This window comes from Sorex fumeus, unplaced genomic scaffold (genome assembly GCF_029834395.1).
Source record: "Sorex fumeus unplaced genomic scaffold, SorFum_2.1 ptg000039l, whole genome shotgun sequence".
Taxonomy (NCBI): Eukaryota; Metazoa; Chordata; class Mammalia; order Eulipotyphla; family Soricidae; genus Sorex; species Sorex fumeus.
This window is the reverse complement of record NW_026606096.1, coordinates 34,695,050-34,711,463: the sequence shown is the minus strand read 5'-3', so window position 1 is coordinate 34,711,463 and position 16,414 is coordinate 34,695,050. Positions and strand designations below refer to the sequence as shown.

At 46.0% G+C, this 16,414-nt stretch overlaps 1 protein-coding gene across 1 annotated transcript in view; it reads left to right on the top strand.

The window, feature by feature from the left end:
- The window catches only part of SMARCA5 (SWI/SNF related, matrix associated, actin dependent regulator of chromatin, subfamily a, member 5), a 31,792-nt gene that overhangs the window by 9,644 nt on the left and 5,734 nt on the right, over positions 1-16,414 (top strand). Inside the window, exons 5-19 of the mRNA XM_056119007.1 lie at positions 39-139; positions 785-964; positions 1,905-2,060; positions 2,153-2,284; positions 4,089-4,157; positions 5,360-5,469; positions 7,496-7,722; positions 9,012-9,133; positions 9,208-9,360; positions 11,230-11,362; positions 14,039-14,187; positions 14,399-14,518; positions 15,099-15,209; positions 15,448-15,561; positions 16,259-16,381. Of these exons, the coding sequence (XP_055974982.1) occupies positions 39-139; positions 785-964; positions 1,905-2,060; positions 2,153-2,284; positions 4,089-4,157; positions 5,360-5,469; positions 7,496-7,722; positions 9,012-9,133; positions 9,208-9,360; positions 11,230-11,362; positions 14,039-14,187; positions 14,399-14,518; positions 15,099-15,209; positions 15,448-15,561; positions 16,259-16,381 (2,000 nt within the window). The remainder of the gene's footprint in view (positions 1-38; positions 140-784; positions 965-1,904; positions 2,061-2,152; positions 2,285-4,088; positions 4,158-5,359; positions 5,470-7,495; positions 7,723-9,011; positions 9,134-9,207; positions 9,361-11,229; positions 11,363-14,038; positions 14,188-14,398; positions 14,519-15,098; positions 15,210-15,447; positions 15,562-16,258; positions 16,382-16,414) is intronic.

Here is a 16,414-nt window from a genome sequence, read left to right as displayed (position 1 = left end):
TTCTTGTCTTTAAAGTGTGTGTTTCTTCTTGTGTTTAGATGTAAAATGGGGCAAATTGAGAGATTACCAGGTCCGAGGATTAAACTGGCTCATTTCTTTGTATGAGAATGGCATCAATGGCATCCTTGCAGATGAAATGGTACGTTCTTTGTAGGTTTTTAGACGGCCTTTTTTTTTTTTAAGAATGCAAAATATATCATTTAATCTGTACAAGTTTAGGCAACATAACAGTTTCTGTTGATCACAATTTCGAAGTGTTTGCAAATGAGTCATCTGCCAGACTGGCACGAGCAGCACTGGGATCTTGAGCCGGCTTCAGTTTTGCAGCGTTATTATCTAAGACGTGTTGTAAACTTCAAAATATAACACATTTTGAGAAGCGTGCTTTTGATTGTTGATTTCTGTGATGGCGATGATTTGGCCTTATCTCCCCGCTTCTCTAAAACGCAAGTTGGGGATCCTTGTTTATCTTCAGATACTCTAGGTTTGATTTGAATCGCTTTCTCTCAGTTTAGAATGTCTCCTTGTAGCTTTAGTGCTTGGAAGGTCTGGAGCCAGAACACGCAGGCTGCGTTGCGAGCATGCAGGGGGACCAGGGTGAGCCCGCTCAAATAGGGGAGCCCTCGGGGCTGCTAATGATGGTGCTCGCAAGACTGGGCCGTTGCAGACACGGGGCCGGTGCATGCAACGTGGAACTTTCCTTTAGACGTTTTTGTATCTGTTGGGGCTATAACTAATTCTGCTGTCGTCGTTACTACTTTGTGATTTCTCTGAAAACTTGCAGGGTCTGGGAAAGACTCTCCAAACAATCTCTCTTCTCGGGTACATGAAACACTATCGAAACATTCCCGGTCCTCACATGGTCTTGGTTCCCAAGTCTACCTTACACAACTGGATGAGTGAGTTCAAGAGATGGGTGCCTACGCTGAGATCGGTCTGTTTGATAGGCGACAAAGAGCAGCGAGTAAGTTCCCTATGTTCCGCTTCCTTTTGTTATGCCTAAAGACTGTAATAGAGTTCTAGTGGGAGCTGGACGCTGTGAAGAGAAGGGATGAGAGAGGAAGGTGAGCTGGTCGAGTCGTAATCTCGAGGTGGTTTAGAATCATAAAGGAAGAGATAACTTCATAACTTGCTTTTTCCTGCTCTGGGATATGGTTGTAAAAATCAGAGGCTGTGTCCTCATCCTGGAGGTGTTTTCTTCTTCCCGAGTTTTGAATGGGCCCTGGGACATATCCCAGAGGTGGAGCACTTGTCCTGTGTGCGTGAGACCCTGTCACCGCAAGGGAAAATATAAAGGTCTGAGTGTGTGAGGTTGGGAATTTGGGGAGGCAGATGGTGAGACTGATGTATATTATGGTAGTAGGAAGAAAGTTTCTAAAGATGTACTCGAATCAAAGGAATTTGGGGAGTGTGTGGGTGTTGTTGAAATGTCGATCAACATCTTTTTTGGAAGGAAAAAATAATGATACGGAGATACAAAATAGATGAGAAAAATTGATACCATCTTGAAATATACATTGTGTTGTTTTTTCTCATTTGATTGATGGTCCTGGGTGACCTTCATAGAAATTTTGGGTATTTTTACTTCCCTTTCGTATTTTGGGTATGTAATTTTTCAGTTTCCTTATCTCTAAAATGAGAAGAGTAATAACACTCACTATCTTCCTACATCTATAAACATAGACTTCATATTTTTATCTTTGTATCACTAACTCCTCTCCATAACCCTGCCTCTTAAGAATTTTTTTCTAAATGATTCTGATGCTTCCCCAATCAATGAATTACTTTAGTGGTAGGAAAGCTGGTTTCTAGATATGTGCATTTGAATCTCATTTTCTTGTATGTCTGTAACTTAATGTATGGTTCATTTCTATGCGATGTCTTTTTGTTCTACGCTCTCACAGGCTGCTTTTGTCAGAGATGTTTTATTACCAGGAGAATGGGATGTGTGTGTGACATCATATGAAATGCTTATTAAAGAGAAGTCTGTGTTCAAAAAATTTAATTGGAGGTACCTGGTTATAGATGAAGCTCACAGGATCAAAAACGAAAAATCTAAGGTAACCTGATACTTGGCCCTGAACACCACTGTGCCTTTGTGAAGGATTTGTTGTCTTTGCCGAACACACTAATGATAAACTTGTTCTTTCAGTTGTCAGAAATAGTGAGGGAATTCAAGACTACAAACCGATTGTTACTCACTGGAACTCCTCTTCAAAACAACTTGCACGAGCTGTGGTCACTTCTTAATTTTTTGTTGCCAGATGTCTTTAATTCAGCTGATGTAAGTGTTTTCAGTTGTTTTCTGGTTAGACCGGAAGTAACTTTTGTCAAACAGTGTAACTGTTAGTAATAAAAATAATACACTAATAATATCATAACATTATATTGCTCTACTGATTACCAAAAATGTAAGTGGCTTTTCACCACTTGAGGTGATGGTTTTTTCATCTGATTAGCTCGGTGTAGCCTGTGACATCTTTCATGTGTCCTGAGAGATGACTTTTGTACCTCTCTTTGAGAATTAGAATTCTCCGGTTTTTGGAATAGCACAGATTTGCATTTTGTAGTTACAGTAGCTTTTGCTGGATGGCTTACGTTTTTAAGGTGCTACGCAGGGTTTTTGTGGGCCTGTGTCCTTCATTCTGCCTATTTTGTCCCAGGGATGGCCTCTCCCCTGCCTGGGTGATGCTACAGCCGGTAGTAGTAGGTCTTTGGCCTAGCATGAGGCTGATATCACATACGGTCCCCTGAGCACTGAACCAGGAGTAAGTGCTGAGCAGTGCTGGGTGTGGCCCCCAAACAGAGATAGCCTCTCGCAAGGCTGGCTTTGAGTTGGTTTCTCTCCTCAGGGAGAGGTTTCTCTTCCCGTAGCTCTCAGGAGGCCACGGTGAGTGCAGAGGATGCTGTGCGGCCTGCCCAGTGGTCCTGCGGGGCAGCCAGGCCACGGCCATGGAGGTTGGGGGCCTCTCGGGCTGCAGCCAGTGGGTGTCTGGTGCTGGGAATCAGATGGGGTGGGGTGGGGGAGCAGCGCACACCAAGCATGTGCCTTTATTCTGGCCGCGCAGGAATCCCACCCAGGGCCTCGCACCTGAAAGGCACCTACTCACCTCTGGGCCCCACCCCGAGGCATGTTTTTTCTCTGTGGACCTCATTCTTGTTGGTCTTCCCGCTGATAATAAAACGTAGATTTTTGGCTTTCTAATTTATTTGCAGTGGATAAATTACTGAGTAAATAACTTAGACTGTATTCGGTCAGCTCCTCGGACTGTTGTCCTGAAGGGCGCACTGGGTCCGCTTGAGTCTGAGTCTGCCAGTGGCAGCGTGTGTTTCTACCGGGCCAGTTTGTTTCTGAGCCTCGATGGCCGTGGCTGGAATGTGTGTCTAAGCGACTTTGATGTTACTTTGGGTCACTAGAGTTGTGCAAATAAAAAAGTTCTGAAACAGGCTGTTTTTAAAGGAACAGTTTACAGAAAAATGCCTTTTCTCAAAAGACCATTTCAGAACGCTGATTTAGTTCTGCTTTTTTTGAATTTCATTTTTGTTTTGGTTTGAAAAAACTTAGTTAAGAATTATAAGAATACACTTTTATGTATTAACAAAGATAGTAATAAAAGCAAGTATCCAACAGTAACTCTCGAGTCTACTCAGATACTGATGAGATGCAGATGAGACAGCTCACTGAGTTGGGTCAAACTGATATCACTGGGCATCTCTGTATTTGAATATTCCAGTGCTCTTAGAAGGTAAAGTAAGGTAATCAAAATGTCTATAAATTTTTATGAAATGGAAGAAGGGTATTGTTAAGACTGTTAATTTTCTAAATATTTCTATAATGTTCAGTGCCCAGTTATTTGCACCGTGAAGCGTTGTCTTTATAGTTTGGAGAGAAATCTTGTTCTCAGATTAGTTGCTGAGTTATGGCAAAGGGGGGTTAAACAAAATGATTTTTTGTGATTTGTTCAGACTGAAACTAAACAAACTAATTTAAAAAGTTTTGTTACACTTGACTTAATAGGGATTTTTGGTAATAGGTATTTTGTAGTTAGTATCTGTTCTTAACATGTTTTTTTGGTTTGTGAATCTAGGACTTTGATTCCTGGTTTGATACAAATAATTGCCTTGGGGATCAAAAGCTGGTTGAGAGACTTCACATGGTAAGTATTTTGGAGTAGAGTTAAAAGCATATTTCTAATGGGAAGATGATAGATATTTAAATTGCTGGATTATTTTTCTCTAAAAAGCATGGGGGGGTTAGCAACTATGATGTTTGATTGGGGCCTGAGCACTAGTACAGCGAGCCACTAGGGTGCCTGCTTGCAGTCTACCCTTGTTTGGTCGCCAGAGCCCGCCAGGAGTGATCCCTGAGTGCAGGGCCAGGAGTTGGCCCTGAGCACGGCCAGGTGTGGCCCCAAAACAAAGAAAGGTACAAACCAAAAAACCTCTTTCCTTTCAAGGTGTTTTGCAATTTATATACATAAGCTCTGCCTTGTAGAACATGAATTATGTCTCCAAAAGTGTTGAATGAAGAAAAACAAATTTTAATAGTACATAATGAATGATTCCATATATGTAAAGTTTTGTGAGAAGGAACCGACAAAACCATTGTTTACTCTTGGGGGGAAAGTAATAGTATTTATTTGCTTATTTATTTTGGTTTTGGGGCCATACCTAATTGTGCTCAGGGCTGATTCTTGGCTCTGTACTCAGATAACAGGAGACCATCTGGGGTGCCGGGAATCAAACCCAGGTCAGCTACATGCAGCGCGAATGCCCTGCCATTGTCCTATTGCTCCTGAAAGGTCATAAGAAGGACTTGTGGGGTATTAATTTATCTCGCTGGTTCATGGGTGTGTTTACTGAGTTAGAATATGTTGTGTGGTGGGTCTGGGGTGTAGCTCGGGCAGAGTGGGTGCTTTGCCGTGTGAGGCCCTGCGTCCGATTCCGTCACAGAAAAATGCCAACTATATAGTCAGGACTTGTGTATTACACACATGGGGTCTGCTTTTATCGAGAAGAGATGGCAACTTCATCTAGGCATTTCTTGGAGTATTATTAGACAACCTTCCAGCTTCAAACCTAAAAATTTCATACCAAAAAGTTAAAGCTTGCTATTATTTTTTTGGTCTCTGATGAGGTGATAGGCCAAATATGCGTTTCGAATATTGAGATAAGGAATCGTCTATTATTACCCTTCAAGAACTCTTACTGACAATAAGCGGTGTGTGGGGGGCAAAGTTTCAAAGATGGATCCTCGGCACTGAAGCAGACCCATTACTGAGTATCCGATGGCATGGTGGCCTGAGGATCAGGCTTGCATTGCACTCAGGTCATCTCCGTTTCGTTTTGTCTTTGAAAGGTTTTGCGTCCATTCCTCCTCCGTCGAATCAAGGCTGATGTTGAGAAGAGTCTGCCTCCCAAGAAGGAGGTGAAGATCTACGTGGGCCTCAGTAAGATGCAGAGGGAATGGTATGTGTGCTGAAATGCCTGTCTGTTTTGGGGTTTTTTTTTTTTTTTTTTTTGCTTTTTGGGTTATACCCGGTGATGCTCAGGGGTAACTCCTGGCTCATGCACTCAGGAATTACTCCTGGCGGTTCTCGGGGGACCACATGAGATGCTTGGGAATCGAACCAAGTTGGCCGAGTGCAAGGCAAAAGCCCTACCCACTGTGCTATTGCTCCAGCCCTGTCTGTCTGTCTGTCTGTCTGTCTTTGGGGCTTTCGTGATTTGTGTCTCTAAGCAATTCCTATGTGTCAAATTCTACTCTGTCCATGTGGGTTTCTGGCCTCAGAGCACAGGACTTGCTCATAACATTTTTGATTTGAAGTCTTGAAATCGTTCAGTAATGGAGCCAGGATAACTGAATCCAGAAATGAAGCCTGGCGTTTAAACGTAGGGCTCTATCCAAGCCCTCTCGTGAGGTGTTTCTTTGATGGGGCGGGGGGGGGGGCGGGGGTGAGGAGTGGGTTGAGCTCCAGGTGTCCTCTTGGGGCATTCCCAGGCCTCATTGGCCAGCGGGGCAGGAAGGTCATGCTGGGCCCAGAACACAGTGCCCTGCCCCTGCATTATCTCCCAGCGAAGCTCTGAGCCCTGATGAACTGCGCTGTTCATAATAAATAGGGGCCAGGGGTTAGCGCTCGTCAGTCCCGAACCTGGGCAGATCCTAGAGTTAGCTGAGATCTGCTTAGTTTTTTATTGAGTTAATGTTTTATTTTACGGGGGGATAAAATTTTGATTTGTGAAATTATGGTGATTATACTATGTATAATCACCATAATTGCACAAATAATTTTCAACACCTGAGTAGGGCAAACTGAAGATCACAATCTTTTATTAAAGTTTGGTTTCTGGTTTCATTGTTCTGTGAGAACATAAAATCTCAAAGCTTGAAGCTTGTGGTTTAGTAGGCTTGTTTCTGTGTTTTGCTTTTAGTTGTGCCAAGCTCAGCTTTGCTCCGGGACTGTTCCTGAGTATGTGCTGGGGGCAGGAGTCCCCTGGGATGGGGGGTGGGGGCCTGTGTGCGGTGACGAGTGCCTTGTCCAGCAGGGTCAGCTCTGGACTTCCGGGTTGTAACAGTGTTTCGTAGATCGGAAGCCTGGCATGAATTAGTAAAGTGAAGAGACTTTAGGAAAGAAACTTAGTATAGAGATAGTGTTTGAAGGGGGGAAATGGTCATCTTGTTCTTTTCTCTTTGGGCGGCATCCCAGTGCATTCAGTGTCTTACTTAATCCTGATAAGTCTGTGCCAGAGGTCGGGGCGCAGGGGGTGTGTTCTGGGAAAAAGCCCTCAGGAAAGAACACAGACACTTTTAATCGCACTGGTGAACTTCAGATCTGCTTGGGGTTGTGATGGAAAAGTGCCTGCATAATATTTTGTGCCCTGTGATTGCCTTGGGAAGCACACGTTGCTAGTGTGTTTTAAGTTATTTTGTTCTGAGAATCTAGGTGTCATGCCTAATTCTCACTATGAAATTCAAGGCTTTTTACCACTCCCCACCCCCCCACCCCTGTTAGCCTGATCATTGCTTGCTAATCTCCTCCCTCTTTTACTTGCGTTTCAGTCTTACGGATTGGTTTTATTCTCTTCATCATGCTTTGTGTTTTCTCGATTTTTTTCCCCCTGTAGATCTAAGCATCCTTAACCAAAGACCTCCTGCCTACATTGGAAAGTGGCACCCTCCTTTGGGGAAGGCTGCTGATTCGAGTTTTATTTCAGAACCTTATGTGTTCAGGTTTCGTTTAATCACTTCAAAATGTAGCATCTTGCTTGGTTTTAATTGATCCCAGTGAGACAGATTTATACTCTTGAACCTGAAAATCTAGGGCCTGAGTGTGGTTATTTGAACGCTGGGGGGCCGTGGGGGTGGGGGCGCTCAGGCAGAACATCGAGAGCCCAGAGAGCAGCTCCGCCTGGTGAGCCCAGCGCATGGGCCGGAGGGTGGGCGGGGGGGAAGGAGTCGAGCTGTCCCTCCCCTCAACCGCGTCCTCCTCCGTAGGTACACTCGGATTCTGATGAAGGACATAGACATCCTGAACTCCGCGGGGAAGATGGACAAGATGCGGCTGCTCAACATCCTCATGCAGCTGCGGAAATGCTGCAACCACCCGTATCTCTTCGACGGAGCCGAGCCGGGCCCGCCGTACACGACAGACATGCACCTTGTCACCAACAGCGGCAAGATGGTGGTGTTGGACAAGCTGCTCCCTAAACTGAAAGAGCAAGGTACCTGCTCCCGCTGTCAGACGACCCGCGTCGGGGACGGGGTGGGGGTAGGGACGGGGGCACGGGAGGGGGCCATCGCTGCTGCAGCAGCTGTGTTGGCGCTTTCCGCTGTTGTTGACACGCTGTTTAATGAAGCGCTTTTCACCTCACCTCTCCAGTTTGCGGTGTGGGTCACTGAGGATCAGTGGGTCAGGCAGCTGCGCCGCCCACCCACCCACCGACCCCCAAATTGGGGAGACACGTTTATGCAGCGTGCTTTCCCCACTGCCACTTTGGGTGCTGTCTGTGTATGGCATTGCTTTTCAGTATTTTAAATACCTCATGTAGGGACATGACGCCATTTCATTTGAGACAGGCTGATGTTTCATGGGCAGGTGTGTCTGTGGGAGAGATACAGGTGTGTTCAGGTTACACTCATGAAGAGTGAATTTACCAGGAAGCCACGTCAGCGATGGCAGATTTACTGCAGATCTCTGGTCTGCTCTGTGCCTGCTGCCCTCACGTAGTCTGAAACAGGTCCCGGACGTGGGGTTGTTCTGTAACATGCACGCAGTCGCCTCCGGTGTCTCTGTGTCGTCTGTGAGAGTGGGAGTCTTACACGGTAGATGAATCTCCTTTGGGGATCACCAGAAGTATCGTCAGTTATCAGTGAACTGATCCACACACTACCCCACCACCCCTTTTTATTAACTCTGCATAGAAATCTGGTTTCTAAGATGCTTTCTCCAACAGTTTAATAATCGAGGGAATCAGTATCCAGGGAGACACAGCAAGAACTTGGCAGGAGTGCTCAGGTGTCAGTGAAGTTTTTACTCCGCGTGGAGGGAAAGTGGAGACGCCGACCAGGCACATCCGAGGGGCAGGCGGACGCTAGCAGACAAGTCACAGCTTCCAGGACACAATGATTTTGGCATCGTTTTTCAGAAGCGCCCTTGGTTTTCGTGTTTGCCAGGAGGGCACTGTACAGCCGAGTCCTGGGGAAGGAGCTAGTTGGAGCAGGGAGGCCCTGGCTGTCGGACAGACTGGGATGCACACGTGGCGGCAGCAGGCGTGCTTCTTGGAGAAGCCTGGGGGTGCAGTCGCCAGAGAGAGGCGGGCGCGCATTTCTGAGAATGTTCTGAGCCGTGGCGTGCGTTATTTAACTTGGACGATAAGCACTTTCTCTCTTTTTCCTTTTTTGTAATCAGCTCAGCTGTTTGAAATTCCGTGATGCTTGGTTCGTTTTTGTTGCGTCCAGCCTCGCGTTATAAAATTGACTTGTGCCGCCCCTAATGGTTGTTCGTCCTCAGGTTCCCGGGTACTGATCTTCAGTCAGATGACGCGGGTGTTGGACATTCTGGAAGACTACTGCATGTGGAGGAACTACGAGTACTGCCGGCTGGACGGGCAGACCCCGCACGACGAGCGGCAGGTGCGTCAGTGCCCGGCGGGAGCTGCGGGGCGCAGACAGGATGGTGTCCTGACAGCCGTTTCCTTTTCCTCCAGGACTCCATCAACGCCTACAACGAGCCAAACAGCTCCAAGTTCGTCTTCATGCTGAGCACACGTGCCGGCGGCCTCGGCATCAACCTGGCTACTGCAGATGTGGTCATCTTATACGATTCAGACTGGAACCCCCAAGTTGATCTCCAGGCGATGGTAAGCGGGAGCCAGTATCTCCTGTCCTCATCGAGGTCTGAGCTAGGGCCCGATTAGAAACAAGCCAGAGTGTCACCCCCGGCCAGGGGGAGCTCCCTTGTGGCTCCCTTGTGGCTGCAGCTGGTCTCCATCCTCCCTGCTGTCTCTGCGGTCACCGTGGGGCTGCTGACTGCAGAAGGGCAGAGAGAATGCTGAGCCGGGGGCAGCCCAGGGGACTTCCTGCAGGCGGACCTGGGAGGGCCCTCTCTCCTGCTGCCCAGGGCAGTCACCAGACATTACGGCTGCGGGCTCTGGAGAGTGACCTCTCCTGCCCAGGGACACTCATCGGACGTGCCAACGTGCCAACTATGGGGCTCTGGAGAATGTCCTCTCCTGCTGCCCGGGGTCACTCACTGGATGTGACAGCTGTGGGGCTCTGGAGAGTGTCCTCGTGCTGCTCAGGGGCTCTCCAGGCGAGAGGAATGTGGGCTCTGAGGGTAGGTCACAGCTGTGCATGTGGCCTGCGAACTGCCCACCTGCTCGCCACTGTCACACCTAAAACGTTGGCCCAGATGTGGGTTCCTTGTCCATATCGGAAGGCTCACTCCTGGCGGGCTTGCAGGGAACCAACCAAATCCAGGTCTGTGGCACGCCAGGGAAGCGCCCTGCCTACTGTCTGTCTCCAGTACCCCAGGTTTACAAAGACATCTTGATTCAGCTAATAACAACTTGATTGGCAGTGAACATAAACCGAATGGGGAATCCCCAACGGTGGTCACTTACATAGGACTATTAAAAATAGGGATGTTTGTAGGAATGCGCTGTGTGAATTTATAGAAGTTGAAACAAAGCGGGGTTCAGAATAACTGCTTTTATGTAGTTCATTGAGTAATTTTAAAAGCCAGGATATTTGTATCATTTGCATAGGGCTGGAGCGATAGCACAGCGGTAGGGCGTTTGCCTTGCACGCAGCCAACATGGCCCACCCGAGTTCGATTCCTCCGCCCCTCTGGGAGAGCCCGGCAAGCTACCGAGAGTATCTCGCCCCCACGGCAGAGCCTGGCAAGCTCCCCGTGACGTATTCGATATGCCAGACACAGTAACAACAAAGTCTCCAATGGAGACGTTACTGGGCCTGCTCGAGCAAATCGATGATCAACGGGAGGGCCTTTACCTTTTTGCAGAGTTTATTCATGCGACTTCTTCCCCTAATAACAGTGAATATTTAAGGTTTGATTTAGTTAGGTTAAGAAACATTTTGAATTCAAAGCTAAGAAAAAATTATGAAAAGAAACCATGAAAACGTCTGTCTGGGCCCTAGACAGTCCAGCAGACTGAATCCCTGCTTTGCATCTAGGAGTCTGGGTTTGTGCCCAACATAAGTCACATGGTCCCTAAGCTTTCCTTGCTGTGGCCCAAAATCAAAAAACGAAAAGTCCCCCCCCCCATTCCCGCCCCCCCAACTAAAGCATTTAATGAATTTGTATAATACTGTTTTATTGGAGATTTTTCCCCCCTATTACAACCTAATGAGATCTGTTCATTTGTCACAGATACAGCAACTATGGGGTAGATGTCCCATGCCTCCTAAAATACTGTCCTTAGGTTACTTACTAAACTGATTGAGAGTGGGGCTGGCGAGATTGGGCCTCACCTGCGGCAGACCCCGCTTTGGCCCCTGGCACCCCTGTGGTCCCCCCAGGAGTGATATGCGTGCGCCTCGCTACAAAACCAGTTCCAACCGAGATACTTGGGAATTCAAGACCTAGTGTAGTTCCGGTAGCTTGTTTCCTGGCTCAAAGCCGTACCTGGCTAGCCGTCTCAGTATGCGCTCAGCTCCCATTGGTGGGGACTCTGAGCCGTATTCAAAGGAAAACTGTCATTTCCTAGGACCGGGCACATAGGATCGGGCAGACCAAGACCGTGCGAGTGTTCCGCTTCATCACCGATAACACCGTGGAGGAGAGGATCGTGGAGCGCGCCGAGATGAAGCTCCGGCTGGATTCCATCGTCATCCAGCAGGGTGAGTCCAGGGCGCGGCACACAGACTCCTGTCAGGCATCTGTTGAATCCAGCAGGCAGCCAGCAGCACTTGGTGGTTTTCCAGACAGAAGAAGCTTTAGATTTGCTAAGGGGACAGGTCTGTGAAGATCACGACATTTAATTTGATTGTTGCTAACTAGTTTGACGCTGTGTGAGCAGTTTCTGCCTCAATTCAGTGAGGATACTGGTTGCTGTTACTTGTCTATTTAAAGGAGGAGGGTGAGCAGGGCAGTAACACGTATATATAGCGCCCGGCGTTTGATGAGAGAGAGCTCGGGAGTGGGGGGAGGGGTTTATTTTGGTGTGATGAGAACTTCATGTACTCACTTCTCATCAGCCTTTAAGGGAAGCGTTTTTGTTCTCTTGACCCTTCTGTTGGTGATGGGTGGGATGTAAAAATGGGAGAAAACCTAGCTTGATTCATTTTGGTCTCTTGTCGGTTTGCATTATGAGTAGATAATTTCTGTGAGCGGTATCGTGTTGCAGTGTTGGCTTTCTGTATATGGTCGTGTCTTGGTTTTTGAGCCGCGGCTTGAGACTGCCATGTAAGGTGACCCTTCTTCGGGGGTTTCCTGTGGTGCCAGATGTAGTGTTCGAGTTCCATGTCTGGATCCCTGAAGACTGTGTTTGCTTATTAGTGCTTGTTTTTTCAATGCTAGTTTACTGTTGAGTGCTCCTTCCAGTTGGGTGCTGATAACGTGCCTGCCGTGTGCTTCCATTATCTCCCTGCATCTCCCACCGAAGAGCTGAGGCTGGCGGCACAGGTAGAGGCAGGTCACTTGCTCTATTTCTACAGCTCGGGGTCACGACCAGAGTGACCTCTTGCATTGCAGTCTCAGCGGGAGCCAAACAGTTCCTGCCAAACGTTGAAGTTTCTTCTGGATGATATGATGCACCATCTTAATTTTTTTTCCCTTCCATTCATCCATATTTTGGAAAATCGCCCACGACTTTGTGGTTCTCGCTCAGTTATTTTCATAAATGGGTTTTCCTTCTAAGTTTTCTTTTGCTGATTGCGTTTGAGACACACACCCTGCAGTTCTTGGGGCTTGCCCCTGGCCTGCACTCACCTGGCAGGGTGACGCAGGACCCTGCCGTCCTCTCTCCCTCCAGCCCCCTCTTGAAAGTGTTTTGGTACGATGCGTTCTCCAGTAACGGCGATGCTCAACCCTCCCTGCCGCCCTCTCGTCCCCTCCTCTCGCCCCTTCTTAATACCGGTTCTGTTTTCAGATCCCCAGGATTTGTTCTCGTTGGCCATTAGATGTCCCTTTTCCTTGCTTATTTGTGTTCTGCCATGAATGAGAGCAACTGGCACTTGTCCACATCCCTGACTTTTTATTAACACGAAACCTTCAGCTCCATCCAAATTGAAACACTCTTTTGGGTTCTGGGCCACATGTGATGATTGATCGCCCGCTTACACCTATGCAGACAGCGCTTTACCCACTGGACTATTACTGTTCCAGCCCGAAACACTTTTAAGGATTGATAACTGCTAGTTTAGAAAGTTGCTCGAGTCTTTTAATTTAGGGGTTTATTAAAAATTTTTTTTTTAATGGGCAAATTTTGGAACAGAATTTTATGCTTGCACCTTTATTCATCCCACTTATAGATACGTTAAACAGCAAACCCTGGGTCTGTACTTCAGTGGAATGTGTAACACACAGAGGCCTTTGGGAAAGTTCCCTCCTTTGTCCAGAAGGGAACTAGTTTCTCTAAGCACCTGAAGAAATGAAGGATATGTTTGGACATATCCTAGTTTTCAGTCCTACGTGGCTAATTTTGCATTTTAAGGATCCAAAAATATGAGACAAGTATTTAAGGAAGTTGTAGACAATTTGGATCTTTATCCACATTTTATGTTTGGCTGAATACAAAAATTGAAGCTGTTAATGTGAAGGGGTCTGGGTGGCACTTCCTTGATGGTGAATCGCGTTCTGCCTGGTATTTTCTGTTGGGGTTCAGCCTGCATTTGGGGCTGATGACATTGACCAAATCCCTGCCACTTGCAAGTCTTCCTTTTCTTCTTTGGGGGAGTTGTGGTGGTTGTTGGTGCTGCTGGGGTCACCAAACGTCAGATGCCCGGTGGTGCCAGAGAGGCCAGGGACCCAAACGTGCCCTGCAACCCTCGGAGCTGGGCTGCGCGCCAGCCTCTCCCGACCCTTGACTTGGTGAACTTATTTTGTCTGTGATAAAGGTGAACACATACAAGAGTTTCTATTCTTAGAGCAGCTTTTTAGAAATTGATATTTTATTCTTGTTTAATAAGTTTGGCAACATGCCATTTTTAGTACTCTGGTGAGTAGGAAAAGTTCATTTGGGAGTATATTCTTAGCATATCTTTTTACTTACCAGTGGCTTCTTATTAGGGGCACATCTGTTTGTACCTTACAAAATCTTGCTAACAGAATTAACCTCATTTAAGAGTATATCTTAATTGGGATAGTATCTAAGGGACTTTATTACCCAGGGTATTAGCTTTGAAAATTTGGCCTAAAATTTTTGTGTAAAAATTAAAATAATTAGATAAAAAGAAATGATTCGCTTTTGAGGCAAATGAGGCATGGCACTCCATCTGGCACTTAAAATCCAGGTTTACAGCAAAGTGAATTGATCAGATTTATGTTATGCAACACAATCTTTTTTTTTTTTTAAGGGAGACTTGTGGATCAGAATCTGAACAAAATTGGGAAAGATGAAATGCTTCAAATGATTAGACATGGGGCAACACACGTGTTTGCCTCAAAGGAAAGTGAGATTACTGATGAAGATATTGATGGTATTTTGGAGAGAGGTGCAAAGAAGGTAAGGTGGAAATTAAATGCTAAAAATGATAAATTAATAGAATGATTAAAGTTAATAAAAAGTGTTCTGCCGAATAAAGTATTTGTTGAGCTCTATGAGTATAGATAACTTACTCCCTCATGAAAAGCTGTTGTGCACTATAATATTGATGGTAGTTTTTCTTGTTTTGAAGTTCTCACTTTTGAAATAAGGCATTTCTTTGATTCATCAGACAGCAGAAATGAATGAGAAGCTCTCCAAGATGGGCGAGAGCTCTCTGAGGAACTTCACCATGGATACGGAGTCCAGTGTTTATAACTTTGAAGGTGAAGATTACAGAGAAAAACAAAAGGTAAATTAAAAGATGTTCTGGTTACTTGGACGCTTTAACTGTTAGATAATTAAAGCCTTCTCAATCTCTCTTAATAAAACAGTCATTTCTACTAAGGCCTTAGAAACTTGTCTAAAACAGTCGTTTCTGCTTACTTCTGAATTGTTGGCGTTTTGTGTTAAACATGATGCCAAGTTTTCAGCAGGCTGAAAGGAAGTTTGCTCTCTAGGCTCACAGCTAAATGCCTCGTGTGATGGAAACGTATCCCAAATATTGGGATATTTGAAGATTAATGTTAATGGCAAGGATAATTGTCACAATCCTTTGTTAAGATCTAACAGCAGAGTTGTCTGGTAATAGTTAAGGGGGGGAACAGTTGACCTTTTCCTCCTCCTCTGAGTTGTTGCGTGTATCTGTGGTTCTGCCCACGGCACCCATGGGCCAGAAGCCGGAGCCTGCGCTGAGCGCGGGGTGTCTCCCTCAGTTGCCAGCCGAGAGGAACTACCAGGTTTCCCCACTTGCGGGCATCAGGCGGCTTCATTCGCTTAAGAGACACAGCGATTGGGGATCAGAGTGGCTGACCTGAGTTCTGTGTTGCCAGATCGCATTCACAGAGTGGATCGAACCGCCTAAACGCGAGAGAAAAGCCAACTACGCTGTGGACGCGTATTTCCGGGAAGCTCTCCGCGTCAGCGAACCCAAAGCACCCAAGGTAGGAAGGAGGGAGGCACCAGGAGGGGGTTTCTGCGACATTTTTGAGTGAAATGGAGGGTTATATTTTCTCTGAGATCTTTCAGTTTTGTTAAAAGTTAACGAATTTTGAATTATCTGCATTTAAAAGTCATTTTAATTTTATCGTAAAATGTGTTCAGTTGCTTGGACTTAAGAAGTAGAGATTAAAAAGACTTAAAATTATTTTGTTTACTGGAAAATACTCTATTTTTCTTTAGGCTCCTCGACCTCCCAAACAACCCAATGTTCAGGATTTCCAATTCTTTCCTCCACGCTTATTTGAATTACTGGAAAAAGAAATTCTGTATTACAGAAAAACTATTGGGTATAAGGTAATAAAAATTTTTTTGTTTGTTTATGTCTAGTCCTTGGGCTGGAGCAATAGCACAGTCATTAAGGCATTTGCCTTACACACAGCCGACTCTGGCTCAATTACTCCGCCTCTCTTGGAGAGCCTGGCAAGCTACCTGTGACGTATTCGATATGCCAAACACAGTAACAACAAGTCTCACAATTTGTTGTGAGACGTTACTGGTGCCCACTCTAGCAAATCGATGAACAATGGGAGGACAGTGCTACAGTGCTATGTCTAGTCCTTATTCAGAAATCAAAGTTTAATTATTCTTGGTATTAACTTACTTATGCATCATTTTACGGAATTCTGACTTAACTTTTTGTTGTATTTGTTTTTTGTGTGTGTCACATCTGGTGGGGTGCTAAGGGATCACTGTTGGGCTCGAGGGATGAACCATATGGGGTCCTAGAATACAACCTGGGTTGGCCTCATACAAGGTAAACACCCTCCCTGCTGAAATCTTTCTGTCCCATTAACTATTTTATTTACAGATAGGCTTTGTTACTCTTTGTAAACTCCTCTTAATTAATCTGGCTAGGTTTTAACTTAAACATTTGGCTGCGTGTTGCTATATTTCATAGTTGAAGTAAAACTTGTAACAAAATGTCACTTACGTGTTGTAAGAGTTTAACTGGAAAAATGAATGAATGATGCAACAGTACAAACACTTGCAGGTTCCTCGTAATCCTGACCTCCCAAATGCAGCACAGGCACAAAAGGAAGAGCAGCTTAAAATCGATGAGGCGGAGCCGCTGAACGACGAGGAGTTGGAGGAGAAGGAGAAGCTTCTAACGCAGGTATGGCCTTCGCCCACTCCGCAGACGCTGGCT